This window comes from Salminus brasiliensis, chromosome 14, assembly GCF_030463535.1.
Source record: "Salminus brasiliensis chromosome 14, fSalBra1.hap2, whole genome shotgun sequence".
Taxonomy (NCBI): Eukaryota; Metazoa; Chordata; class Actinopteri; order Characiformes; family Bryconidae; genus Salminus; species Salminus brasiliensis.
In genome coordinates, this window is record NC_132891.1 from 33,845,622 (window position 1) to 33,872,625 (window position 27,004).

A 27,004-nucleotide genomic window follows, 5' to 3' on the forward strand; every position below is an offset into this window, starting at 1 on the left:
TTATTTGAGTTTATTCTAATGATATATAGAGTTAATTAGAGGTAGACACTCTCACTGACCACTGACTTTATGTTTATTTGGGTTATTTTTATGTTAAATAGAGTTAATTACAGGTAGACACTCTCACTGACCACTGACTTTATGTTTATTTGGGTTATTGTAATGTTATATAGAGTTAATTAGAGGTAGACACTCTCACTGACCACTGACTTTATGTTTATTTGGGTTATTTTAATGTTATATAGAGTTAATTACAGGTAGACACTCTCACTGACCACTGACTTTATGTTTATTTGGGTTTATTCAAATGTCATATAGAGTTAATTACAGGTAGACACTCTCGCTGACCACTGACTTTATGTTTATTTGGGTTTATTCTAATGTTATATAGAGTTAATTACAGGTAGACACTCTCACTGACCTCTGACTTTATGTTTATTTGAGTTTATTCTAATGTTATATAGAGTTAATTACAGGTAGACACTCTCACTGACCACTGACTTTATGTTTATTTGTGTTTATTCTAATGTTATATAGAGTTAATTACAGGTAGACACTCTCACTGACCACTGACTTTGTTTATTTGGGTTTATTCTAATGTTGTATATAGTTAATTACAGGTAGACACTCTCACTGACCACTGACTTTATGTTTATTTGGGTTTGTTCTAATGTTATATAGAGTTAATTACAGGTAGACACTCTCACTGACCACTGACTTTGTTTATTTGGGTTTATTCTAATGTTGTATAGAGTTAATTACAGGTAGACACTCTCAGAGACCACTGACTTTATGTTCATTTGGGTTTATTCTAATGTTGTATAGAGTTAATTACAGGTAGACACTCTCAGAGACCACTGTGTATAAGTGTGTGTATTTCAAAAATATGTTTTATTGGCTGGAAAATAACAGCTAACGCTAACACGGCTAGCTAACTGGCTGTCGACACTTTGGCACCGTCAGGGCGCATCGCTGCCTTTTCTTGGTTCGGTCCAGAGGCCTTCATCACTACACTCCCTTCTAAGGCAGCAAGTTATGAAGGCCGCTACCTTCAGATTGGAACGCAGCCCGACACGTCCTTGATGACGTAGTGACGTGTTTGGCATGAGTTACAGCCAAAAAACAACAGAAACAAGAGTCAAGATGGCAGCTGGAGCGGAGCACGGGCTGAAGAAGGTAGTTTGGCAAAGTAAGTTTGTCCGGTTTTCTCTAAAAACGCGCCGCCGACCTGCGGACTGCACGTGAAGCTCGGCGCGCGCCTGCGGGAGCTCTCGCTCGGAGCGGAGGGGACAGTCAGCAGCCGCTGGCTTTGATGTGATCCTCCCTTCCTGTTATGGAGTAAAGCCCCACGCTTCTGGGCTTTTCCACGGTGAAGCGGAGGGTTTTCTGAGACTTTCTCCGAGCTGTGACTTCTCGGGCTGCCCTGTCCGCAGCTCCGCGGCTCCGCCTGCCTAGCTTTGTTAGCCGCCGGGCTGCGCGGGTCCGAACAGCCGCAGAGGTGCTGCTGGGTCTCCGGTTTAACCCCTTTACTGACTGATTAAAACGGCGCAGCGTCTTTAAGATCGTTAACCGGGGAAACAGGAGGTAAACAGCTCCTCTGCTCCTCCTGAAGGATTCATTACATCCACAGTGTTCCCAGCTCGTCTGCTAGCGTGCTAATGCTAGCGGGCTACGTCAGGAACACCCTTCCCGTTTGGGACGGGAGCAGCTGTCCCCTCAGAAAGTCCATATTCTCTCACTGAGTGAGCACAAAGGGTTAAATCTAACTGTAGCTCATAATAAACTATAATTTAATCATAATAATACACAGATTTCCTAAAGTATAGTAAAAAATAATATTTAGAGACATAAACCGGTTTAATAAATTGTTCCTCGGTCTAATAACTTGTTCCTCGGTCTAATAACTTGTTCCTCGGTCTAATAAATTGTTCCTCGGTTTAATAAATTGTTCCTCGGTTTAATAAATTGTTCCCTCACTTTAATAAATTGTTCCTCGGTTTAATAAATTGTTCCTCGGTTTAATAAATTGTTCCCTCACTTTAATAAATTGTTCCTCGGTTTCATAAATTGTTCCTCAGTCTAATAAATTGTTCCCTCAGTCTAATAAATTGTTCCCTCAGTCTAATAAATTGTTCCCTCAGTCTAATAAATTGTTCCTCAGTCTAATAAATTGTTCCCTCAGTCTAATAAATTGTTCCCTCAGTCTAATAAATTGTTCCTCGGTTTAATAAATTGTTCCCTCACTTTAATAAATTGTTCCTCGGTTTCATAAATTGTTCCTCAGTCTAATAAATTGTTCCTCGGTTTCATAAATTGTTCCTCAGTCTAATAAATTGTTCCTCGGTTTCATAAATTGTTCCTCAGTCTAATAAATTGTTCCTCGGTTTAATAAATTGTTCCCTCAGTCTAATAATAGGTTCATTTAGTTTAATAAATCGTTCTCTCAGTTTATTAAATTGTTTCTTCAGATTAATAAATCCGTTTCATTGTTTTAATAAGTTGTGTTCTGGGTTTAAAAGTCTATTCCCACAGATTCTTTCTCAATTTAATAAATTGTTCCCTCAGTTTAAAAATAGGTTCCTTCAGTTGAATAATAGGTTCCCTTAAGTTTCATAAATTGTTTATTCAGATTAATAAATCCATTCCATTGTTTTGATAAATTTAAAAGTCTGTTTCCTTTAGCTTAACACTCTTTTCCCTAAGTGTAATAAATCTTTCTCTCAATGCAACTGTTCGTTCCTCAACGTTAATAAATCATTCCCTCGTTAGAAAATGGAGGGATGATTTCTTAAAATAAGGGAATGAATTGTTGAATCGATTTTAGGGGATCTGTAACAGAGGTTCTTGACATCTGCTTTGCTTTAGCGGCTGGAGAAAACCAGTGGCGCTGTATTACTGCTTTGTAATTAAAGTGTTTAAATGAATTGTCTGTCTGATTTTGTCTCACTGCACAGGAATCAAGGACACGATCATAGCAGACTGCAGAAAATCAGAAGTATGGAAGGTTGGTGTGCTTCGTGTTTTGAATACCTTCATCCTTTTCAGACTGATGGGACTTTCGGAGCACAGGATGTTTGAGGAAGTCGCCCCTTGTAGGGGAATTACTGAATTTCCTGAATTTTTCACACACAGACCGACATACAGCCATGCAGTAGATTTTAGGCAACCTACTTGGACACTGTTTAGCACTGTCCTGCTGAGCATCCCATTCACTTAGAACTTTTATTTTTATCAGTATATTACTCTGGTAGGAGAATGTAGGGAATGTAAAGTTAGGGGTTTTGCCCAAGGACTCTATATTGGTGTAGTGTGATGTTTGCCCAGTTTGCCCAGCGGCCAGTGAATCAATCCCTAGTCAACCACAAAGAAGGCGGTGTTGTTACCCACTACGCTACACCAAGCACTACCCAGTAGATCCATGCAGTCTGCGCGATCGCAAAGTCAGATCTCAGCTGGTCAATGGAGACGCATTTGAGACACACAGGAAAGGCCAGGTGTGAACAGCCGTACATCTCACTGTCCAGCTGTGGTCCGATCACTCGAGCAGATGTGAACGGTGATGTGGTGTGAAGGGTCAAGTTTGAGACTCCACACACCTGGCAGGTGATGATGTTTTGCGATATTGTCATTTATTGTGATTCCTTGTGTGTGTGTGATCCTGTAGATCATGATACTGGACAGCTTCACCACACGGCTCCTGTCGTCGTGTTGCAAAATGTCGGACCTGATGGCCGAAGGGATCACAAGTAAGTATGAGAAGGGTAGAGTTACATGTTGGGGAGTAACGATACACTGTCTGAACACAGTTCTTCCACTGCTCCGCAGTTCAATGCTGGGGGGCTTTATACCCCTCTGGCCCACGCGTGGCATTAGGCATGGGGATGATAGGTTCAATAATTATCTGCTCTAGAGAGTTCTATGCTATTGGCAATACCACTCTGCAGGGACTAGACAATCTGTGGGCATTTGCACATCTGTATCAGAAATGGATACAATGTAAAGTAGCTGATTGTCTGCCCACAAACATTTGGTCATGTAGTGAATTAGAGATACAGTTTGTATTCTATGGCCTCATAGAAAATAGCCATTAGCTGCCAAGCCATTAGACTGGAGGCATGTATGTGTTAATATTAGCAGTACTCTCTAATCATAATAATAATAATAATAATAATAGTGACCTGGCTCAAGCTGCTTGCCATCAGCAGGCGGAGTCTGAGAGAGCACATGTGCTAGTCTTCACCCTACTTGTGTTTGGGCAGTGCTAGTGGTAGGAGGTGTTCCCAAGAACAGGGTTTGGGTAGTTGGCCTTCCAAGTTGGGTAGAAAATGGGGTAAAGATTTTTATGTTATTTTAAAATAAATAAATAAATAATAGCAATGTTATTGAAGCAGTGGTGATGGGCTACTTGTCATTTCTGTCTTTATGTTCTGTCCCATTTGCAGTTGTGGAGGACCTGTTCAAAAACAGGGAGCCAGTCCTGGAGATGAAGGCTATCTATTTCATGTCTCCTACCACAAAGGTCAGGAATCCAGCATTATATGGATCAATTTGGCCGTAGTTTACACGTGTACATAATCTTTTCTTGTTCATAATCTGTTCTCAGTTGCACAGTATCCTATTTGAAAACAAGCAGGGTAACTAGGGATGTCCCAGTCCAAGCTAGTGGATCGGGATTAGGCCCGACCTAGGCATATTTTATGGATCTAGGTGCCATTAATGGACATTATCCCCAGCCGGCTGCAGCAGCAGTGCAGACGTTCTCAGAAGGTAAATAAGGGAGTTGAGGTTCTGCAGTATGGAGCTATTTTACAGTGGAACATGAAAACAGACTATAATATCTGACCCTTTATAAAACTCTCACTGAAACGCTCTGTTTTACCAGCGGGAGAACCGGCACTGGCCTTTCTCTGTTATTAAACCAGCACTGAAGAACCATTCAGAACCGAGTGGAGGCTAATGCTAATGCTAACACACACACCTACACTATAGACCCACTATAAACCAGCTATTACACACCAGTAGACCAACAACCACAGATCTCAGTCCAGAGTGTGGACCACTACACACACTCTCTCACACACACAGGAAGTGATCGGACTGCAGTGTTGTAAAGGAGCTGGGAGCTGATTGGTCAGGGAGGAGAGTCAGACTGGATTATTAGATATTAAACACTATAAAACAGTGATTTTAAGAAACGTCTCGACTAAACTAAAATCAGTCAGTCAGTCCAGAAAGTCTGATTATAGAAACTGATACTGAAAATAAAGAGATTTTACTGAACCGAGATCATCTGATATAAACTGTGGGGCTGGATTATGTATACACATACTGGATTGGATCGCTATTGGTTGATACTCAGCAGTAAGAAAGTCGGATCAGATCGGGGATAAAATAACCTGATCGGGACGTATTGAACTCTGAATCTTCTCAGTCAGAAATCGATGATCTCAGCGTTTTCACTCATGATCCTTCTGTTCTTTCCTGACAGTGTGTCGATGCATTCATCAGTGACTTCAAGCTCAAACCCAAGTACAAAGCAGCGTATGTCTACTTTACTGACTGTAAGTGCTTCTGTTGGATTTCAGCAGCCTCACTATGAGAGCGTGGGGGTGGGCAGGGTTGCCATTATTGTCTAGTACACAGATTGGGCTGCAGGTAAAATGACTGAACACTACACTGGGCTAAAAGCAAGTCACTATTTAACAGAATAAATATATTGGGACACCTGCTCATTCCTTGTTTTTGCCAGAATCAAGGGTATTTATCCTGCTGTCATGGAAGCAACTTTCTCTATTGTCCCTAGAAGAAGGCTTTCTACTAGATTGTGGAGGAGCACTGCTTACTTCATGACCTCACCTCATTCCCAACTCATCTCCAAAGTATTGGATGGAGCACCATCCATCATTCCTGAGAACACAGCTCAATGCTGTGGGGGGCCTTTATACCCACACCTGGCATTAGGAGGCATGGTCCCAATAGGCTCATCAGGTTGATCTGCTCCAGAGAGTCCTATTCTATGTGCAGTATTTCTCTACAGGGACTAGCCAAGCTATTTGCATGTGTGTAGCTAAATGCATTCATTAGAAGGGATGTCCACAAACATTTGGACATGTAGTATACCTAAAATGTCTCACTCGTTAATGTCATGAACTGCTCAGACTCTCTTTCTTTAAGCGCTGTCCTGATGTCGCCCCTCAGATTGTCCAGATGACCTGTTCAACAAAATGAAGCTGTTCTGTGCGAAGCACATCAAGGTGTGTAAGGAGATCAACATATCCTTTCTCCCGCTGGAGGCTCAGGTATGTCCTTGTGCTTTTTTTTTTGTTGTTGTTGTTGTTGTTTTTTTTGTGGTCTTTAATGTCCCAGAGAGCTCCCTGTCTCCTCCAGCTCTAGTTTAGACCTAATAGTGCAGCTCTGCTCTTCCTGCACTCTTAAAAATAAGGGTGCTTTAAACGGTTCCATAAATATTGATGTATGTAATAGTGTGAGTGTGAGCTAGTACATCTCTAGTACAAACATGCTTCTTTACGGAACCAAAAGTGGATCTTCTATGCCGTCGCTCAAAGAACCATCTGAAGCACCTTTATTTTTACCATTGTATCCTAAGACTTTGATACAGCTTGTTTTTTTTTTTTTTTTTTTGCATTAATTGAATCATCACAGTCTTGCCTCGACTCATCATGGTCTGTCAGTATTCTCTAACATAACATTACATAGATTCTGACACTGTATGAATGAAAGTGACATTATAATATTTACATTTAAGGCATTTAGCAGACGCTCTTATCCAGAGCGACTTACAAAAGTGCTTTGCTATTTACCCAAGAAAAAACCTCAGCTAGTTTGAATAGACTAAAAATTCAAAGATACCTCTAAACAAAGGTACCTGACAGGGCTGAAAACAGTAGTAGTAGCTATTCGGAAACTTGGCTTTTGTCTGTTTTTATAGACGACAGTGTTTCTTACAGTGTTAGGAAGCTGTAGGTTTCCACTTCTTGTTAGCCACAGTAGCTTCATAGCTCCAATGTGGAGTTAAAGACGCTTTGGCAAACACCTGTAGATATGATACCACATCACGATACAAGGGTTGGGATTCGATATACTGTAATGCTGTAAGCAAGACTATACGTACGGATGTAATACTTTTTAAATCCAATTTTAAGAAAACTATTATAGTATATAAACACCCCGTCATTTGCATAAAATCTGAGTTAAAGAAAAGTTTAATTTGAATAAAATCAGAACAGTGGGATCTGAAACCGGAGTACAGCACTGCTAGAGTGGTCTCGGGGTTTAAAAAAACAACACTAAGTGAACCACTGTCTGCCACCAATCTTTACATCTAAGCCATTCATTAAAAAAACAATACTGTGATCTTGATAAGATTAAGGCACCTTATTGATCCTGAAGGAAATTGCAGAATTGATTAAGTACCGCGATACTTCGATATATCAACATTTTGGCTGCTTAGCTGTGTTCTGTTGTCATTCCTCAGCAAGGTCAGTCAAAGCACCTGTTGAAGACCCCCAACAGCTGTTGGGGCCAAGCACCAGCATGTGGCCTCGGTCAGTGTCGTTTACGCTAGCCGCTGATAGTTTTTATGTGGAATAGGAAGAGCTTCAAAAGGCTTTCCTGCTAACTATCTCCTCCCAGCCTAGTTTAGATCCAAGAGATTGGAACCCACTTCTCTAAAAGCAATTCTTACCCCTTCCTCTGTTATTGCTTCCTCTTTTCTCTTTCAGATTCAGTAGATTAGAGTGGATTTGAGGTCACTGATTTGTTTTGGTGTGTTTGTGTGTGTGTAGGTCTTCACCTGTGATAATCCAGGAGCCTTCAGAAGCATATACAGTCCGCAGAGTCAGGACCGAGGTCAGACTCTGGAGACCCTTGCTGATCAGATAGTCACTCTGTGTGCCACTCTGGAGGAGTACCCCGGAGTTCGATACAAGAAGTGAGTGAGGATATGGGACAATAAAAGACGCTAATCACATTAGTCCCTGGTCATAACAAGCAGGATTCATAACCTCATCGTTTTTTTTTTTTTTTATTCATAATTTTGCAACACAATGCCAAGCCTTAAAACGTCTTCTCGTGTTTAATATAATTTTGGATGACTGTACAGAAGGGAAACTCAATATGGTGCCCCCGATTTACCATGCATTTAAGCTTAATAAGCTAAATTAGACCAGTTAAGAGTTTTCTGCTGCCACTGTGACCTGAGAATCACTGGTTCAAATCCTGGGTCATGCTGCCTGCTTTGCTCTTTCTGGGTGGGTAGATGGCTCTCTGCCTCTTCCCACGTCACTTCGGTGTGATGCCAGCCAGCACGGGTGCGTTGGTTTCCTGTTGCCTGGCAGTTTAAAAAGAGGCCGGTACTTTATGATGTGTGAGAAAACAACATTTAATGTCAGTCTATGATGTTTTGTATTGTTTATTATTGGTGGATATTTTTTATTTTATTGTATATTATTATTAAGACTTTTTGTTGCTGTGGCAATATGACGATATTTTAATTCGTATTGTGATAAATTTAGTTATTGTGATGACAATATCCTTTTTTAAGCATATGGAGAAGACTGTTGGTGCTTAATAAACACTGATCAGCTGCAGGTTTCATTACTAACAGTGTAATTAGATGAAGAGCAGCAGATGTTGAGTATGAATCACTGTATTTAGTACAGGAGAGGATCTGAATAGTCGTTTATAAGAATCTGTCGCTACTGATGTTTTTAGTCTGTGATTAGCTACATGTTTTGTGATAAATATCATGTATCCTGGAAAAAAAGTCTTTAAATATCGTGGTATAGTATTTTTACCATATCGCCCAGCCGTACTGTGAACTCTATCTGTGTTATTTTGGTGTTTTGAATGTGTTTGTGCTGGTTAAGGTTATCCCGTCTCTAAATGCGCCGTTTCTTTCGCAGAGATTCCCAGCTGGAGTATGCCAAAGCACTGGCCGAGCTTGTGGACAACAAACTAGCGAAGCACTATGAGCTGGATGACAATGGCAAGAAAAAGGTGAGCTCTTGCACTTTCGATCTCACTCTCGCTTGGGCATTCTCTCTCTCTTTCTCTCTCTCACTCTCTCGGCCTGTTTACACCTGGCATTATCAGCATTTTCGGTGATCATATCTGCATGATGAGCCTGGTGTAAGCACCCCCAGAATGCACTGTGATCGGATTATGATCAGATTATGATCGGATCACTCAAACCACATTCAAAGAAGGTTTAGAGGTTTAGATTTCTCCCACATCTCAATGCATTTCCTGTGATCGGAATCCGTCAGACAGAGGGAAAAGCTGGTAATGCGAGTAATAATTACTGTGGATCTTCTCTTCATTCACATTCGCTCTCTCTTATATGTGAGTGCTCTCGCGCTCATTCTTATTTACCAGTAGGTGAGAGCAGTATTACAGAGTTTGTACCCTTGTGGTTTAAATAGTACGTCACATTTTCTGATAGAGCCGTTAAGGGAATGCGAGAACCACCTTCTGTTCCACAGCGTTGTAGGAGCACCCCCAGCGTTCCTCTAAAAACTATTCCCAGTCTCCTGGAGCAGGACAGTTTTGATGAGAAGCCGTAGGTTTACAGGAAGTGAAGCCGAAGTGTCGGTGTGATTTTTATGGGAAGTAAAATCTCACTGGAGACCGATTTTAATGATGAGTGTAAACAAAACCAGTGTCTGTGTGCCTCTCGGCCTCGCTCTCGCGCACTCTCTACGCCTCCTGTTCTCATTCTCTCTGTATACATAACAAATACTGGCTGCAGCACCGCAGATCTGAGCGACCCAGCTAAACGGGTTGAATCAGCTAGTAGTGCTTTTCTCTCTGAGGCTATTTTCTTTTCTTTCTCGTATTTGATTCCCTGTGTTCAGTAACTTACCTCTGGCTGTTATGATATTGTTCTAAATACATGCACTTGCTTCTTGACTCAGCTATTAGATTCCCTCATACAAACTTTTGTGACCTAGGAAAAGACCCAGGCCCAGCTGATCATAGTTGACCGTGGCTTTGACCCTGTGAGCCCCATATTACACGAGCTGACCTACCAGGCCATGGCTTACGATCTCGTGCCCATCACGAACGACACCTACAAGTAAATCCTCGATCCAAACACCATTTCTAATGCTTTTATTTCATGTTTTTTAATGTTAAAAATTTAATGCAGTCTGCTAGTTATTCAAATAGCATGTATGTATCTTATCTAATATCTTTTAATATGTTAGTAAATGTTTGTGTTTGTATTTATCAAATGTTTTCTTTTTATCTAGGAATCAGATATTGTGTATCTTGAGTATTAAAAGATCAGCGCTGATTCTCTTGTTTCTGGCAGTATCTTAGCTTAAGGGTGTCTCTAACTCCAGCCAGTTTGCACTGGCTAGAGATTGGGATGTTTTCTGTGGATAACAAAGCACTTTTGTAAGATGCTCTGGATCAGCGTATCTGCTAAATGCAGCAAAAGTAACCATAAATACCTTAACAAAACATTCTTACATGACTGTATCATGATATTTAGCTCTTCTGAAGTTTATAAATAAGCTATATAAACAGTATTTCCACCTTTTGCAATATTTCCAGTTTTTGAAAAGCACAAGTACACTGGTTTATTTTAATTACACAAACTGGGAAAATCAACAATAGACAAAAATTTGAGTCATAAAATAGCATAATGTCCTGAGATGCAGCCAGCCTCCTGTTACTGGGCAGTTTATGTAGTTTTTAATACACTGGTTCATTTGTCAGGTACAAAGGAAAGGACGGTTCAGAGAAAGAAGCCGTGCTGAATGAGAGTGACGAGCTGTGGGTCAAACTCCGACATCTGCACATCGCTGAGGTCACTGAGTAAGTCTCACCTTAAACCTCAAAAAGTCTGTTCAAATATCTCCTCCGAATGTTAAAAAGAAAACTCTTCAAATCTGGATCCATGCTTAATTTTCTTACCCTAAAACTCGGAATTCAGAGTTATTGAATAATTCTGTAGTTAATTCAATAATTACTATAGAATATGTCTAAAAGGTCAAATAGTCTGCTGTAAAATCAAAAATATACCAAGGATTCAAAAGGTTAAGCTTATTTAGGAAATGTTTCAATACATTATAAAACCCCAAATTCTAGTATAATTGGTCTACTGTAAAAACACAACACACAGCTTACTTTTGGACTTTTTTTTTATTTAACCCTGAATTTTTAACTTTTACCAATTATATTTATTATATATTATTATTTTTATTTTATTATTATTTTCATTATTGATCATTTTTTTTTAAGACTTTTCTTCTTAGTACTCATTTACACAGATTTTACAAAGACATTCACTAATGTTATTTTATGTGGGACAATTATGTTCAATTTATGAGGTCAGTGGAATTCATCATTATAGGAGCAGAGGTGTGAACAGTCCTGCAGTTTAAAACCACATCAATAAATCTGACCTGGACTTTTTGTGTGGACTATTTTAAAATGACAATTTAAAGAAAACTCTTAGGAGGATATTGGTGAATGAGGTCCATTTGTATCAGTCCTATAAGAAACACTACTGATATAAACAAGACTAACCGTTTAATGTTGTTTTTGTTTTTAATTCCAGGAAAATCCCCAAACTGGTGAAAGAGATTTCTGCCAACAAGAAGCAGACAGATGGGAAGGTGTGGCTTTTCTCAGGTGTATATGTTCTCCGGCCTGCTTACTATTCAGTTTTTTGAATTGTGTGATTTTATTTCCAATGGCAGATCTCCATAGGAGGCTTGAAGCAGCTCATGAAGCAGATGCCAGCTTTCCGTAAACAAGTAGTTCAGGTATGTATTACCTGACTCCCCGCTCTGCCTCTGAGGCCTGGGGTCATTTCTCACTAGAAAGATCCCATTTGCTACCGAGATGTAATCTGTGATGTCAGTGCCATGCCACATTACCCTGCCCTCTAGTGATCTCCCTGTCCCTTTTCCTCCCCTAATATTAAAACTGCAGAGATTATGGTTTGCAACATAGACATTTCAGTTATCTGTAAATAATCTGTAATCCTTTTCTGCTGTGACACTGAGAATTTCCCCACTGTGGGACTAATAAAGGATTATCTTATCTTGGACACCGAATACTTTATTATAGATACTAAATAGTTTATAGTTGATTATAAAGTTGAAGGAGTTCATGTAGATATGAAATAATTTATTGTAGGTACTGTATTACTTATTGTTGATCTTGAATAAACTGGAGTAGATACTGAACATCTTATTGTAGATGTTGAACATGTTTAGTAGATAGTAAAGGTATAGTATTTACTGTAGATGTTGAATAATCTATAGTAGTTATATAGTTATTACAGATACTAAATTGTGTATAGTTGATGGGAAAGCTACTGTAGTTACTGTAGATACTGAATACGTTTAGTAGGTAGTAAAGATATAGTAGTTACTGTAGATATTGAATAATCTGTAGTAGTTACTGAATAATTTAGTGGATAGTAAAGTTAGCTACTGTATAGTTGTTTTTATAGATATTGATTAATTTATAGTAGTTACTGAATAATGTTTTATAGATACTGTATGATTTATTGTAGATATTATTATTATTATTATGTAGGTATTATAGTAGTTACTGAATAATTGATTAGTTACTGAATAATGTATAGTTGGGTTTAAAGCTATAGTAGTTACTGTAGATACTGAATAATTAATAGTAATTGCTGTATAATTTGTGGTAGGTATTGAATAATCTGTAGCAGTTGCTGAATTACTGTAGATATGAAATACATTTTCAGAAGTTTGTAAGTGTAATTTGTAGATAATAATTTTTAGAAAATGATCGATAATTAATGGTAGTTATTGATTAATTGCTGTACATATTGCATACTTCATAGCCTGAAGTGATAATCAATAGGTTAGTAAGTGGGTAATAACTTTATTGTTGTCATTTATTTCTTTTATTATTGCTGTCATCATACATTATATCACAGTATGCCTCTGGGTGCTTTGCAGTACATCTAGAAAACATCTAGAAAAGGTACTGCATAGATTATAATAAAATATTTAGCTCAATAACAAAGACAGCAGTGTATAAAACCCACATAAACTGCATGGTAGCAGATAGCTGATTGAATGTCAGCCCATTATGCTATTGTCTATTTTTTTCCTATTGTCTATTTTTTTTCTAATTTGTTTAAATAACAAATCGCTGTATTCATACATTCCACAACCTTTAACATGTAGTAATACAGTTGTGTTTGATCTGTTTTAGCTGATTTGCAGACCTATTTGCAGATATTTAAGGGATTAAATATTATCATACAGTATGAGTATTAGAGCATTATTAAGGATTGTGACGTTGTGTTTTTTCTCACCGACCACCCGTAGTAGTAGTTTGAACCCAGTAGATGATGTTCTTAATTCAGAATTTTTTTTCTCTCATCAGAAAACTGTCCATCTGACGCTGGCGGAAGACTGTATGAACAAGTTTCAGAGCTCCGTGGAGAAGCTGTGCAAAGCAGAGCAGGTAGTGGGATTCATCCTCTCCACAGAATAGCAGGAAATGCTGTGCTGCTTGTGTTTCTTTTCATTAATAGGTACTGGGGAAAAAAATATATAATCCCTCCTACTGGCAGCACAGAAAAAGAGGGAGAACAAAAGGCAATACAATTGTTTTAGGCAGAAACATTCATGAATAGGACAGTACTTGTATTTGGCAGGGAAACAGTAAGCCTTTACATACGTAAGCCTTTTATTTGGCTGCTGATTTTTCTGTGTGCAGGACCTTGCTGTTGGCTCTGATGTTGAGGGGCAGAAGGTGAAGGACCCCATGAGGACGCTGCTTCCTGTCCTCTTGAATCCTCACTCCACCCACGACAAAATTAGAGCTGTGCTGCTGTACATCTTCAGCCTCAACGGTGCGGAAACACACGTCCAGGGAGAAAAAACGTGTCGGAAAAACAAATTGTTGTTTTAAGTGGGATTTTTTTTTATGCATGGAGGTCCTGAAGTTCTCTTGTTATTTTGGACATTTGGACATTTGGAATTTAACCTCACTGTTACCTGTTGTCCTTGTAAATTGCTGTGAACAGGAGCATCTGCGAATTGCAGTGGATTGCAGTATCACAAACACACACACACACACACATATATATATATATCATACATTATTTATAAATGCATAGAATCACATTGTGATAATATTCTATTATGGGACCCCTACAACTATCATATCATCATTCAGCATTCACACCCCTGGCATCCACTCACTTGCCTGGTAGTTTTGGGTTACACTAAAACTGTATTGGTTCAAATATCTGTGATTATTTTGTGAGCAGGAACAACAGAGGAGAACCTGACCAAGTTAATCCAACATGTGAAGATTGAGGGGGAGAGTGAGTACATTACTAACTGGAATCAGCTTGGGGTGCCCATCATTTCCTCGGTAAGTGAGTCCGAACACCCCGACTCTCCTTTCTTCATCCTTTCAGTTTCCTCCCTTCCTTTCCTTTCCCTTTCTGAAAAACAGTAGATCATTAAATATCTGAGGTAATGCTCTAAATTACAGCTGTGGCAAATGATTATTTCTTTAATTGCTAATTATATTATCTGCTGTTAGGTTAATTGTCTGGGCTATTTTGCCTTCTGCAGTTTCATCACACCTGGTATTCATTTTAGTTCAGTGTTTCTTACTCAATGTTGCTGTAAAAATAGAAGGCAAATTGCCCCAACACTTCCTGTAATGCATGTTGAAATGACTGCATGTATCAGGTGATCAGTAGAGCATCATGAAGCATGTTGCACATTATTGTAGGTTTAATTTTATTTTTACCTTTTAATACATATAATAAATTAAAATGTAAATAATAAAAGTATTAAGTTTAAATAAAAAAAATAAAATAATAATAATAATATCTGGAAATCAGGCCTTACCTGAGGAGCTGGAGTTAAAAAGTAAAAGTAAAATATATAAAGGCATCCGCACACTGAAATCTGAGCTGATCTTTTTTTTATGATTATACATGGATTTGAGTGTGCAGGTTTCATCTTATATAAAAAAAAAATTAAACATGCAATTAATTAATGAACAATTTGTTTAATAATTGTTTTATATTTAAAGTTGTATATTATATTTATATATTTACAAAAAAAGTTCAAAAACCTTTGACTAATCTTGAACACAATTGTCAATAAAATAAATATTGTCGGATTAAAAGCCAGTTGATATGTTTTATTTGTTTCTACCAGTCAAGTATTTTCTCATCCCGGAAACCTGCTCGGAGAGATCGCTCCCAGGAAGAGATGTACAACCTCTCACGGTGGACACCTTTCATCAAGGATGTGATGGAGGTCGGTTATTCACACTCTCCAGCTCATTAAAAAACATTGAACACCACTCTCCCAGTCCGGCCTGCAGGCCCACACTCAGTCAGTGTTTTTTTAATCATTTAGTAGAGAAGAACTCTCCTCAGACCTGCCAGATATGTAGATTGTATGTGTCTTAAGACACAGCTGTTACCCTGGCCCATTTGCTTTGGCCAGACCCCGTCTGAGAACAAGGACCAGTGGCATATGAGGTTGAAAGGGTGTGGTCGGACGGTTGATTTGTCACACAAACAAAAAGTCACAGGCCTCTATATGTGGGTCATCATGTCCTTAAACTCCTCAGCTATGGGAAAGTAAGCAAGTGAGAGAAGGCACACAAAAACACACACGTTATTTAATTCAGGCACAAATACAGGCCACAAAGCAAGTCACCGTTTGTCTGTGAGTGAGAGAGATTAGCGTTCTTCTGTGGTTCTACTTTGGAGGACATGTATATTAGTATAGAGGTGAGGGCGAGATGTTCACACTAGGGTGGGTAAATTTGCCCCTCAGCATTTCTAAACTAATATTACAAGCAGTCAAAACTGAATTTTCTTGCTACATATTTGTTTTTAACATTAATCATGTTGTACTAGTGTATTAATTGCACATTAAAACAAGTAGATGTTTGTCCTAAAACGCCTTGTACACGTGTGTGTGTGTGTGTGCAGGATGTGGTGGAGAATAAATTGGACACTAGGGATTGGCCGCACCAGTCTGAGTGTCCCGCTGCATGGAATGGATCACGAGCTGTGAGGTAGGCCAGGGACAGCTCCATTTTTATTAAGTCATGTATTTATTTATTTTTTTTTTTATTCCACCATAAAACCAGTATGTTTTTTATTTTGGCATATAAACAGGTATATTTCCATTGTCATTCCCATTCTACCTTGTAAACCAGTGTATTTTTTTATTTCTTCTGCCATACAAACCAGTATTTTTTAATAGTTTAACTGGCATATTTTTATTGTACCATATAAACTAGTATATTTTTTGTTGTATCATATAAACTGGTACATTTACATTCTACCATATTAACCACTTTATTTTTCTTCCACTGAATAAGCCTTTTACTTATGTAAACCATATAGGTTATATTTTTGTTCTACTTTACAAAGCATATATTTGTATTTGTAAACCCTTTGATTCATTCCACCATATGTATATATGTAAATTTTTGTCATTTAAGTCATATATTTTGTATTTTTGAGCCATGTTTATTTAATTTTTCCCCTTGAACTATGTCAAATTCAGGCAAACACATTAAATATAAGCTTATAACTCCAATTCAGACGTGTTAATTGATATTAGGTCTTATACACAGCTACACAGTACAAATGGAAGAGACCGCAGTGAACTGCTCATGAGCACCTCTCTCTCTTTCCCCCACGCTTACGTACAGAGCTGTGAGGTAAGCCCGGCAGCGGCTTCAGCTTCCTGCAGGTTTCAGTTTCACAGATCGTTTACCTGTTTAACTTTCCACTGTGATGCTCCGCAGTAGGCTTGGTCAGTTTGCCACTTTCTCAAAATGTGCAAAATAAGCTATCCACAGTCAGCTGGATCAGATTTATAAGAGCGTAGGTAAAAACATGCAAAGGCACAAGTTTGCAGTGGAATACGTTCATTATGAATAGTTTTTCACACAGTGGGAGAGGGAAGCTTCTCGGCGCCACCATGTGGCCAACTTTTAAAAAGGCTAAATTTTAAAGAAGGTCAGAATTAGGCTTGTTCGTCTGAGCTAATATTAATATTGGTTCCTATTGGTTAATATTGGCTTAAAGTATCAGTAAAGAAGAATACTGAGGTGTGCATTTGCAGTGTGAGTTTTGTGGGGTTTTATTTGCTGTGATGTTTGCCGTGTCTGCCTGTTATGCCCTGAATCTTTCTCTGTGTCACACAAACGCTCTCTCTCTCTCTCTCTCTCTCTCTCTCTCTCTCTCTCTCTCTCTCTCTCTCTCAATCTCAGTGCAAGGCAGAAACACAAGCCGAGCGCTCAGGACGCTGGCTCCCGTCTCATCATCTTTATCCTGGGCGGAGTCAGTTACTCAGAAATGCGCTGTGCTTACGAGGTCACCCAGGCCACCAAGTCCTGTGAGGTCATCATTGGTCAGTACCTATTCTTTGTTAATAAATCTGGTCGTCATTAGAACGCATCTTCGATTGTATAGCACTCTGTTAAAGAGATCAAAATACACACCAGACGAAGCATCATGGTGTTAAAAGGTGCTTTAGAATGAGAATTTATCAAGCCTATTTACCACCCTGTTATCTTACCGCAAAATAAAAAAACACTGATTTTTGTTTAATGGAGAAAAAAAAATTGAGCTCTACTTTTCCAGCTGGTTCGTGGCACTGAGACCATCCGGATAGCATTGCTGTCCTCTCAGGGTCCTCTCAGCGTGATATGCAGTTAACTAGCTGGCCACCTAGGGTTAGCTTTTAGCCACTCCAAAAGCTCCAGCGTGTCGAGTAACAACAGTATCGGTCCTCACTAGCTTTTAGCCTATTTAGCCTTGCTTAGCCTTTAGCCCTAGCCTTTAATGCTTAGCCTTGATAACATGGCGTTAAGCCAGGTAATAGGCATGGTTTATGTACATTTGGGGTGTAACTAAAACGAGTCAAGACTGTGATGTAACAGTTTGGGTTTTTTGGAATTGGCCTGTTTTTCCAGCTCTGTTTTGGTTCTGCTGGATGTTCTTTTGAAGGAGGAACAGCAGTGTTTGAGGTTCACGGTTTGTCGCTTCCATCTGCTGAACTCCTCATTATTCAACTGTGCCAACATAAAGCTCTATAAAGTATTACTGAGGAGTCTTTTTAATGGATCAGTTCATCTGTAGCCTCCAGCTTCTGAGGTTATCTTTGATCGTTCATTTTTCTCCTTAGGTTCTTCTCACATCCTGACGCCAACCAGCCTGCTGGAGAACATTCGTGACCTCAGCAAAAAGCCTATGGAGACGTTCACGATAGTGGAGGAGACGGCCAGCTCCTAAACCTGCTCTTGACCTCCCCCCCAATCTCCCCACCCCCATCTCCAGTTCTACCCCGTCTTTTTGTTTTCCTTTGCTCTGCTTTCCTCCGCAGCCCTCTCTAAAGCACACTGCACTCAACCTCTCTGACACGAGATAGAAGGGAACTAGTGCATGCTGTACCTGTTACCTGTTGCAGGTCGTTGCAGGTACACCTGGCTCAGGTGCATCCGCAAGAGAATGGAGTGCACCCAAGCACTGGAGCTCTGCTTCAACAAACATCATTCCTACCTGTCTGCTTTTTTAACACATGCTAAAGACATAAACAATGCAGTCGTTGTTTTTTTCTAAAAGCTTAGTCTGGCACAAATGGACCTGTGAGGCTAACGTAGCTAACAAGTAAGTAATGACCATCACCAGTGAGCATGGTACAGACTGTCTAAGGCCTTCTCCACATGTATGCTCTCTGTTCTGGTTTCCAGTCCACGTAACCACAGTGTTTTAGGTGGGGTTTTTAAAGGCACACTTCAGGATGGAGAATATTGAACATGTGAACAGGCAAAATGCAGCCCCCCCTTTTTTTCTTTTCTTTTTTTTAAAAAATGCTCGCACAACATTGTTAACTTGCACCCGGTTGTGGCCAACAAGTGACTTAGTGTACTGTTTTATTAACCTGTCAGACAGGAAGTACTAAGCTCAAATTCGGTTTAAAAAACAAAACAAAAAAAAAGCTTCAAGGGTTTGGAGTGGCTAACCTGTCTAATGTGCTACCACTATGGCCAATTTCATGGGGGGTCGCAAGTTCAAATCCCGAGCCATGATGCTTTGCCCTCAGCAGCCGGAATCACTATCAAATTGGCGTGAAAAATTCAACAAATGCATTAATTAAAATTACATTATTATCGTTTATCAGGAGTGTGTAGGAGATTCAGAGACAGTAGCATATAGGTAGACGTCTCATATAGATTTAACTTTTTTTATCTCCATGTCTTCCTCCCCCGTTGCAAATAGGGTTCATGTGTGTATGTGAGATTTACTGTTTGAACGACATACAATGGAAAATATCACACTATATTTAGGTCTGTTTTGGTCGTTACGCTGCTTCTTTGTGAGGTGTTGGCGCCCCCTGCTGTACTGGCTTGCTCAAGCTAGTGATTAAGGGTCATTTGCGGTCTCAAGACATTATCAGAAATGTTGTGGACAGGCCTAGGTCAACACACGGTTCTCTAACTTTGTAAACTGGTCAGTGATCATCAAAAAAGTTTGAGACAAGTGTATCAATATATAGCCGTCCACAGTGCTAACAGGTGGAGAGTGAACAATAGTCTGTTATTCACTCTAAATTAGAGTTTCAGTACAAAATTAACAAACCAAACAATGATATTTAGGTTATAGATGAAGAACATGTTCAAACTTGTTCCTTCACCCAACGACCACTGGGAGAAACCCTGCCTTTACTCGCTGTATGAGCAGTTTACACACACTGTACACAGTCTGTACCAGTGGTCAGCACACGAGGAGCCTGTTGATGAGTTTAGTCAGCGCAAACGTCTGGGGGTTGGGGGGGCTTTAAGGCCTGGATTGACTTAATTACTTATCACTGGGGGTATTTCACAAAGCCCCAGGCTGAAAAGGCAAGCCTTTCCAATAGAAACGGAGCTGAGGAACTTTGAAAGTTAGCTAACTAAAGATCCTTGCTTTGTGAAATACCCTCAGCTCTGGACGTATTGATAAATCCTGCTAGTTTAGTGTACAGTCACAGTCCCACACAAACCCTGTATCTCCATTTTTGCTGTTTCTGACTTTAGGCATGAACTAAATCTGGTTCTTTATGCTGTGTCCAAATAGAAATGCTCTGAAATCTTTTTACGTTGAGAAGGTTTGAGAAGGTTTGTTCCTCCTCCTGTAAAGCTGACTTTTTGTAGGTGTGAGTATTTTGTGTGGGCATGGCAATGTACAGTAATTAGAGGGATTACTGAAGGCACTGGCTAAGATAACTCTAGGCATCTTCTAAACCAAGCACCTTTTCACATACCGTATGTATTCACCACACTAACCGCCGTTTGTTTGTACGTCTGCCTTTCTGTCTGTTTCTGAACACCAGTGTTGCTCAGCCCTGACGTCTCGGTTTCCTACTGAACACAGTCCTGATCCACAATCAGGACTGTGACTGCAGCTGAATTCAGTTTTAGCGCTGTAGCAACAAACCTGAAAATCGACCGCCCATCTGATCAACTCTGGATATTCACTCGTGTGCCTTCCTTTGAATGACGCGAAGTGCCTAGCTAATGTACATATGCGTACTAACTGCCTGCTAGACCTGGTCTCCTTGTTGTTTGTAGTTAATTGTTGCAATGTTGTCATTTTTTAATCAGATGAATCCTAATGTAACCTTTTGTTGAACAACTGACTAATAAATGAATGACGTGGTTCAGTTAACGTACAGTTGGCTGTCGTCATTTATATTAGAGGTAAATTACGTGGCGTCAGAATCTGCGAAGCACCAGAAGCTATTTGAGAACTAACTGCGCCCCCTTGTGGAGAAAACTAAGCCAGCTAAAGGTTTTGGCGCCTTTCTTATGTGACAGTGATATAGAAATACACTAGTAACATCCAACCAACTAAATGGGTACCAAAACAACCACTTGGCCACACTGCAGTAACCAGTAAGCAACTCCATAGCAACCGCCTCAGTACCATAGATACCCCAGCAACTGCTGAGAAACTTCATGGTAACCAGCTAGCAGTGACCTCCCAGCCATTGCATCTGAGAACATAACACATGCCTAGTAAAACTCTAACATGCACTATGCTACTCTATAGTAACTCCATAGCAACCACCTCAGATGCCATAGCAACTGTCTGGCAACTTCATAGCAACTTCCTTAGATGCCATAGCAGCTGCCTAGCACCCTCTAAGAATTGCCGTAGTACCCAACTAGCAACAATTTCAGATGTCATATTAACTGCCTTGCAACCTCCTCAGATGCCATCGCAACTGCCTGGCAACACCCTAGCAACCAAATTGGGGGTACCACAGTAACCACCTCAGATGCCATAGCAACTGCCTAGCAACACTAGCAAGTACTAAGTAACTCCATAGCAACCACCTCAGATGTCATAGCACCTGTCTGTCATCTCCATAGCAACTTCCTTAAATGCCATAGCAGCTGCCTAGCACCCTCTAAGAATTGCCATAGTAACCAACTAGCAACAATTTCAGATGTCATATCAACTGCCTGGCAACCTCCTCAGATGCCGTCAAAACTGCCTGGCAACACCCTAGCAACCAAACTTGGGGTACCACAGTAACCACCTCAGTTGCCATAGGAACTGCCTAGCAACAGTCTAGCAACCACCTGTGATAGCATTGCATTCACCTAACAACTACCTCAGATACCATAGTATCTGTATAACTGCCCAGCAACAACCTAGGAACCACTAAGCAATTCCAAAGCAGCCACCTGGGGCTTTTTAGCAAAAACAACCTCACCCTAGCGACCACGTAGCAACCGTCTGTAACTGATCAACAGGGATATCGGACAAAGGGAAAAAATTGATAAAATCTTAATCCTTGATCAAAAATCCGTAAGCAATCCGGCACAGCTGTAACACGACCTGCAGCACAGCGTGTTCCCGAGCCTTCCCCACCGGTTCCCTCACAGAGCAACAGTGTATTCCCTACAGGCAGCGCATAAAAGGTGGTGTAGCGTTCACTGCGCTTGGCAGTGTAGATGTGTGCGTATCACATGACCGGAGCTTCGCTGAGGGGACGTTGTACCACAATGGACGGCCTGCTTCACCCACCAGGACGTGACAATAGGCCGTGTCATGTAATCTGACAAATCTGCCCTTATTTTCACAGGCTGAAATATACGGCATGCCTTTTGTGTGCAGAAGTACAGCCTGTACGTACGGCCTGAATGCAGCGGTGTACGCTTACACACCGCTGAGTGATATAGGGAATCTGATAGCAGGCTATAGGTTGGCCTATATAGTAGCTGAGGCCTATCTACCATAGAGAGAAATGCTTGTGCGCCCCCTAGAGTCTGCAGTGACGGTTTGAAAAATACCTGTACTTTGTTACTGTACTTGAGTATTTAGTAATTAGGAAGATTTCTAGCATGACCGACGTTGAATATGTGTCCCTTTACTCCATAGTGCCCAAACTTTTGCATGCCGCGCTACTTCATTAGGCATACTGCATTTTTAAAGATTTATTACATAACGTATTTCAATCCATACTACACCTTATAATGCATACTATGTAATAATACATGTTACATAGATGCATACTGTATGTGCATACTACATACTTGCTGCCCCTGAACTGCATACTACAGGTACTGTGTAATAAAGCATGCTATATACAGGCGTAATTTACAGTGTTAATATGCATACTATGGATGCATACTATGTAATACTGCATACTAGATTCTATAAATGCATTTAAAATACTGAATACAAATGCATACTTCATACTGCAGATCCATACTACATGCATGTTAGATACTGCTGGAGCATACTACATACTATGTAATAAATGTATTAAACATTCTACAGATGCATACTACATAATAGTGCATACTGCATACTAGAGATACACCCTACATGTTAATTCATGCTGTACAGATGCATACTACGTTCAGATCTATACTACATTCAGTCCATACTGCATACTACAGATACTGTGTAATAAAGCATGCTATATACAGGCATAATTTACAGTGTTAATATGCATACTACGAATACATACTATATAATACTACATGCCAGATTCTATTAATGCATTTTAAATACAAAATATGAATGCATACTATGTTATGCAGATCAATACTACATGCCTGTTAGATACTGCAGGAGCATACTACATACTATGTAATAAATGGAATAAACATTCTACTGATGCATACTACATAGTAATTATGTTCTATAGATACTACTTTTAATACATACTGCATAATAATATGTACTGCATACTACAGATACATTCTACATATTAATACATGCAATATAGATGCATACTATCTTTATCCATACTACACTCAGTCCATATTGCATAATAATGTGTACTGCATACTACATATACTGTGTAATAATGCATGTTATATGCATGCATACAATACAGTAGTTATAAGCATACTACATATTGGCATACTACAAACATACTACGAATATGTACTATGCAATACTGCATACTAGATTCTATAAATGCATTTAAATTAATACTGAATATAAATGAATACTTCATTCTGCAGATCCATACTACATGCCTGTTAGATTCTTCAGGAGCATTTTACATACTATGTAATAAATGGATTAAACATTTTACAGATGCCTACTACATAATAATGCACACTGCGTCCTATTGATACACCCTACATGTTAATTCATGCTATACAGATGCATACTACATTCATCTGTACTACATTCAGTCCATACTGCATACTACAGATACTGTGTAATAAAGCATGCTATATTCTATGTCATAAATGGATAATGCATTCTACTGATGCATACTACATAATAATGCGTTATGTAGAATCCACATTGAATCCATACTACATTCAGTCCATACCATATAATAATGTGCACTGCATACTACTGTGTAATAATGCATACTATACAGTATTTATGTGCATACTACATACTTACTGCATGCTATAAATACATTTTAAATACGAATTATAAATGCACACTATATACTGTAGATCCATACTACATACTAAATAGAAACAGTTAATACATCCCACAGATGCATGCTACACTATATGGACAAAAGTATTGGGACACCTGCTCATTCAGTTGTTGGAGTGACTTTCTCTACAGTCCAGGGAAAAATAAAAAGGCTTTCTACGGGATTTTGGAGCAGTGAGCATTTGATTGCATTCAGCAACAAGAGTATTACACTCAATGCTGCTGGGGGGCTTTATACCCCTCTAGCCCACGCCTGGCAATAGGCTCATCTAGGTTAATCTGCTCCAGAGGGTCCTATTCTATTGGCAGCAATGTTCATGTCTCAGCAATGGGTGCAACTTAAAGTAACAGAATGCATTTATTAGAAGGGGTGTCCACAAACATTTGGACATGTAGTGTGCTGACTAAATTCACTAAAATCTCAGATTAACCGAGGGTGCTAACGAGGGCGCGTTAGCTCACTAGATAGCACACAAGTGGGGAGGGAGGCGCTGAGCGTGTACTGCTTAGTCTGTCCACTAGAGGGAAACACTGAGGCGTGTACTGCTTAGTCTGTCCACTAGAGGGAAACACTGAGGCGTGTACTGCTTAGTCTGTCCACTAGAGGGAAACACTGAGGCGTGGTGAATCCAGGGCCGTGACGCCGTTTAGAGGAGACGGAGAGTTCCTCATCCTGCGACACCGTCAGCAAAAGCAGCTCCACACCGAACAGAACCAGCTCCACCTCCTCCTCCGCCTCCTCCCACATCCCGGGTTCAACCCCATCCGGTCACGGTGCACGGTGACCAGCGGAGGACCGGCACGGTGGGCCCGGCAGCGCGGACACTGCGGTCGGCCTCGTTTCCACGGTGAGTGCGGTGATGATGCGGTAGAGTGCTGACAGGGGTGTGTGTGTGTGTGTGTGAGTGTGTGTGTGTGTGTGTGTGTGTATGTGTGTGTGTGTGTGTGTAAAGATGTTACTGTGTGAGAGTTTGGACCCTGGCTTGTGACTGGGTGGGTTCGCGCATGCGCAGTGAGGTGGCTCCGTCGTGCTCATTCATGCTCTGTGTTGCAGGTTTGAGCTCCAGCTCCTGAGCTGCTATGGTGAGTGTTCTCCACCAGTACTGGACACACACACACACACACACACACACACACACAGAGACACTCAGGAGACTCACTCTTCCTATGTCTCTCTCTCTCTCTCTCTCTCTCTCTCTCTCCATCCTCATCCATCCGTCCTCTCCGTCTCGCTGTCTCTCTCCCAGCACGGACGGGTGAAGGTGAAGACCACCGCTCAGCAGGAGGAGGAGAAGAGGAAAGAGCGAGAGAAGAAGCTGAAGGTCTACCTGACTGTTCGGGATGCGGTCTTCAGTAAGGTCGGTCTCTCCTGGACACTGGAGAACGCTCCACCTCTGGAAGGAAGGATGGATGGATGGATGGATGGATGGGTGGATGGTGGAGCTCCATCCAGATACGTTAGGCATGAGTTGGAGGAGTTTAGGAGGGGATTAATGAGGTGGGGGTGGTGATGATCATAATAATAATCATCATCATCATCATCCATCATCCATCATCCAACATCCTGACCAAGGGCCCTTGTTGCTGAATGCAATCAAATCCTCACAGCAATGCTCCTCCTCCAAAATCTAGTAGAAAGCCTTTCTTGAGACTCCAACAAAATAAACAGTGTCCCAATACTTTTGTCAATATGGTGTATTTGCTGCGTTTGGTTCACTCTCTCTCTCTCTCTCTCTCTCAGAGGAGCAATGGCGAGCTGGATGAGGAGGCTCTCCAGTTCACGCAGCAGCTCCTGTCCTCCAACCCAGACTTCGCCACTCTGTGGAACTACAGGAGAGAGATCCTGCTCCACCTGGAGACCGTGAAGTGAGAACCACAACTCCCAGCATGCTTTGTGTACATGTTAGAGCATCCTTATAGGACATAGGTTGAGCTCTCTCTCTATCTCTCTCTCTCATTCTCTCTCTTTATCTCTCTCTCCCTCGCTCTCTCGCGCTCTCTCTCTTTATCTCTCTCTCTCTCTTTATCTCTCTCTCCCTCGCTCTCTCGCGCTCTCTCTCTCTCTTTATCGCTCTCTCTCTTTATCTCTCTCTCCCTCGCTCTCTCGCGCTCTCTCTCTCTTTATCTCTCTCTCTCTCTCTCTCTTTATCTCTCTCTCTCTCTCTCTCTCTTTATCTCTCTCTCTCTTTATCTCTCTCGCTCTCTCTCTCTCATTCTCTCTCATTCTCTCTCGCTCTCTCTCTCTCTATCGCTCTCTCTCTCTCTGTCTCTCATTCTCTCGTGCTCTCTCTCTCTCTCGCGCTCTCTCTATCTCACTCTCGCGGTCTCTCTCTCTCTCTCTCTCTCTCTCTCTCTCGCTCTCTCGCTCGCTCTGTAGAGAGGAGGATGACTTTCAGAAGCTGTATGAAGCCGAGCTGCTGTTCATTGAGGCGTGTCTGAAAATGAACCCCAAGTCGTACGGCAGTTGGCACCACCGGGGCTGGGTGTCGTCCCGCCTGCCGCGGCCGGACTGGACCAGAGAACTTGGCCTGTGTGACCGCTGCCTCAGCCTGGACGACCGCAACTGTAAGTGGGGCGGTGAGGGTGGAGGGGTCAAAGGTGGCCTGGGACGGCTGCTACACTGAGGATGGAGGATTCTCCATTATGGTCCTGGGAATCCGTTAGAACGTTCCAGAACGCTGTGAATGAAGGAAGAACATTTAGAACCGAGTAAATGAGGGAGACCACTTCAGAACGGTGTGATTTCAGAGGAGCACGTCTGGAACAGTGCATGGAATTATTGAACTAATGTCCCCATGGTTGTCCTCTAGTTATCTCCCTCCATTTATCCGGTTGTACAGTCTCTAGTTCTGTAGTTGTCCCCATGGTTGTCCTCTAGTTGTCTCCCTTCCATTCATCTGGTTGTACAATGGATACTCCACTACAGACCGCAGAAGTCGTCTTCATCACTCTGCCGATCACAGGCCGTCTATCTGTTGGTCTTTTCTGCCTGACTGTTCTCTCTCCCTCTCCCTCTCC

General features: G+C 40.8%; 2 protein-coding genes across 2 annotated transcripts in view; both read left to right on the forward strand.

Annotated features, from left to right (window-relative positions):
• The first annotated feature begins 1,087 nt into the window (after nucleotides 1–1,087).
• On the forward strand, nucleotides 1,088–20,728 carry stxbp3 (syntaxin binding protein 3). The gene is made up of 19 exons (XM_072696525.1): nucleotides 1,088–1,189; nucleotides 2,955–3,004; nucleotides 3,665–3,746; nucleotides 4,443–4,519; nucleotides 5,489–5,561; nucleotides 6,199–6,299; nucleotides 7,806–7,951; nucleotides 8,925–9,018; nucleotides 9,972–10,096; nucleotides 10,744–10,842; nucleotides 11,588–11,645; nucleotides 11,730–11,795; nucleotides 13,405–13,485; nucleotides 13,741–13,876; nucleotides 14,297–14,403; nucleotides 15,207–15,308; nucleotides 15,995–16,080; nucleotides 17,290–17,429; nucleotides 18,207–20,728. The coding sequence occupies exons 1-19, from the start codon at nucleotides 1,105–1,107 to the stop codon at nucleotides 18,311–18,313; spliced, it is 1,815 nt and encodes a 604-aa protein (XP_072552626.1). The 5' UTR covers nucleotides 1,088–1,104; the 3' UTR covers nucleotides 18,314–20,728.
• Nucleotides 20,729–24,437: 3,709 nt separating this feature from the next.
• rabggta (Rab geranylgeranyltransferase subunit alpha) overlaps nucleotides 24,438–27,004 on the forward strand; it is a 9,059-nt gene continuing 6,492 nt past the window's right edge. The window contains exons 1-5 of the mRNA XM_072696294.1: nucleotides 24,438–24,834; nucleotides 25,041–25,069; nucleotides 25,234–25,344; nucleotides 25,728–25,852; nucleotides 26,364–26,551. Coding sequence (XP_072552395.1) covers nucleotides 25,067–25,069; nucleotides 25,234–25,344; nucleotides 25,728–25,852; nucleotides 26,364–26,551 — 427 coding nt within the window. The 5' untranslated portion in view covers nucleotides 24,438–24,834; nucleotides 25,041–25,066. The remainder of the gene's footprint in view (nucleotides 24,835–25,040; nucleotides 25,070–25,233; nucleotides 25,345–25,727; nucleotides 25,853–26,363; nucleotides 26,552–27,004) is intronic.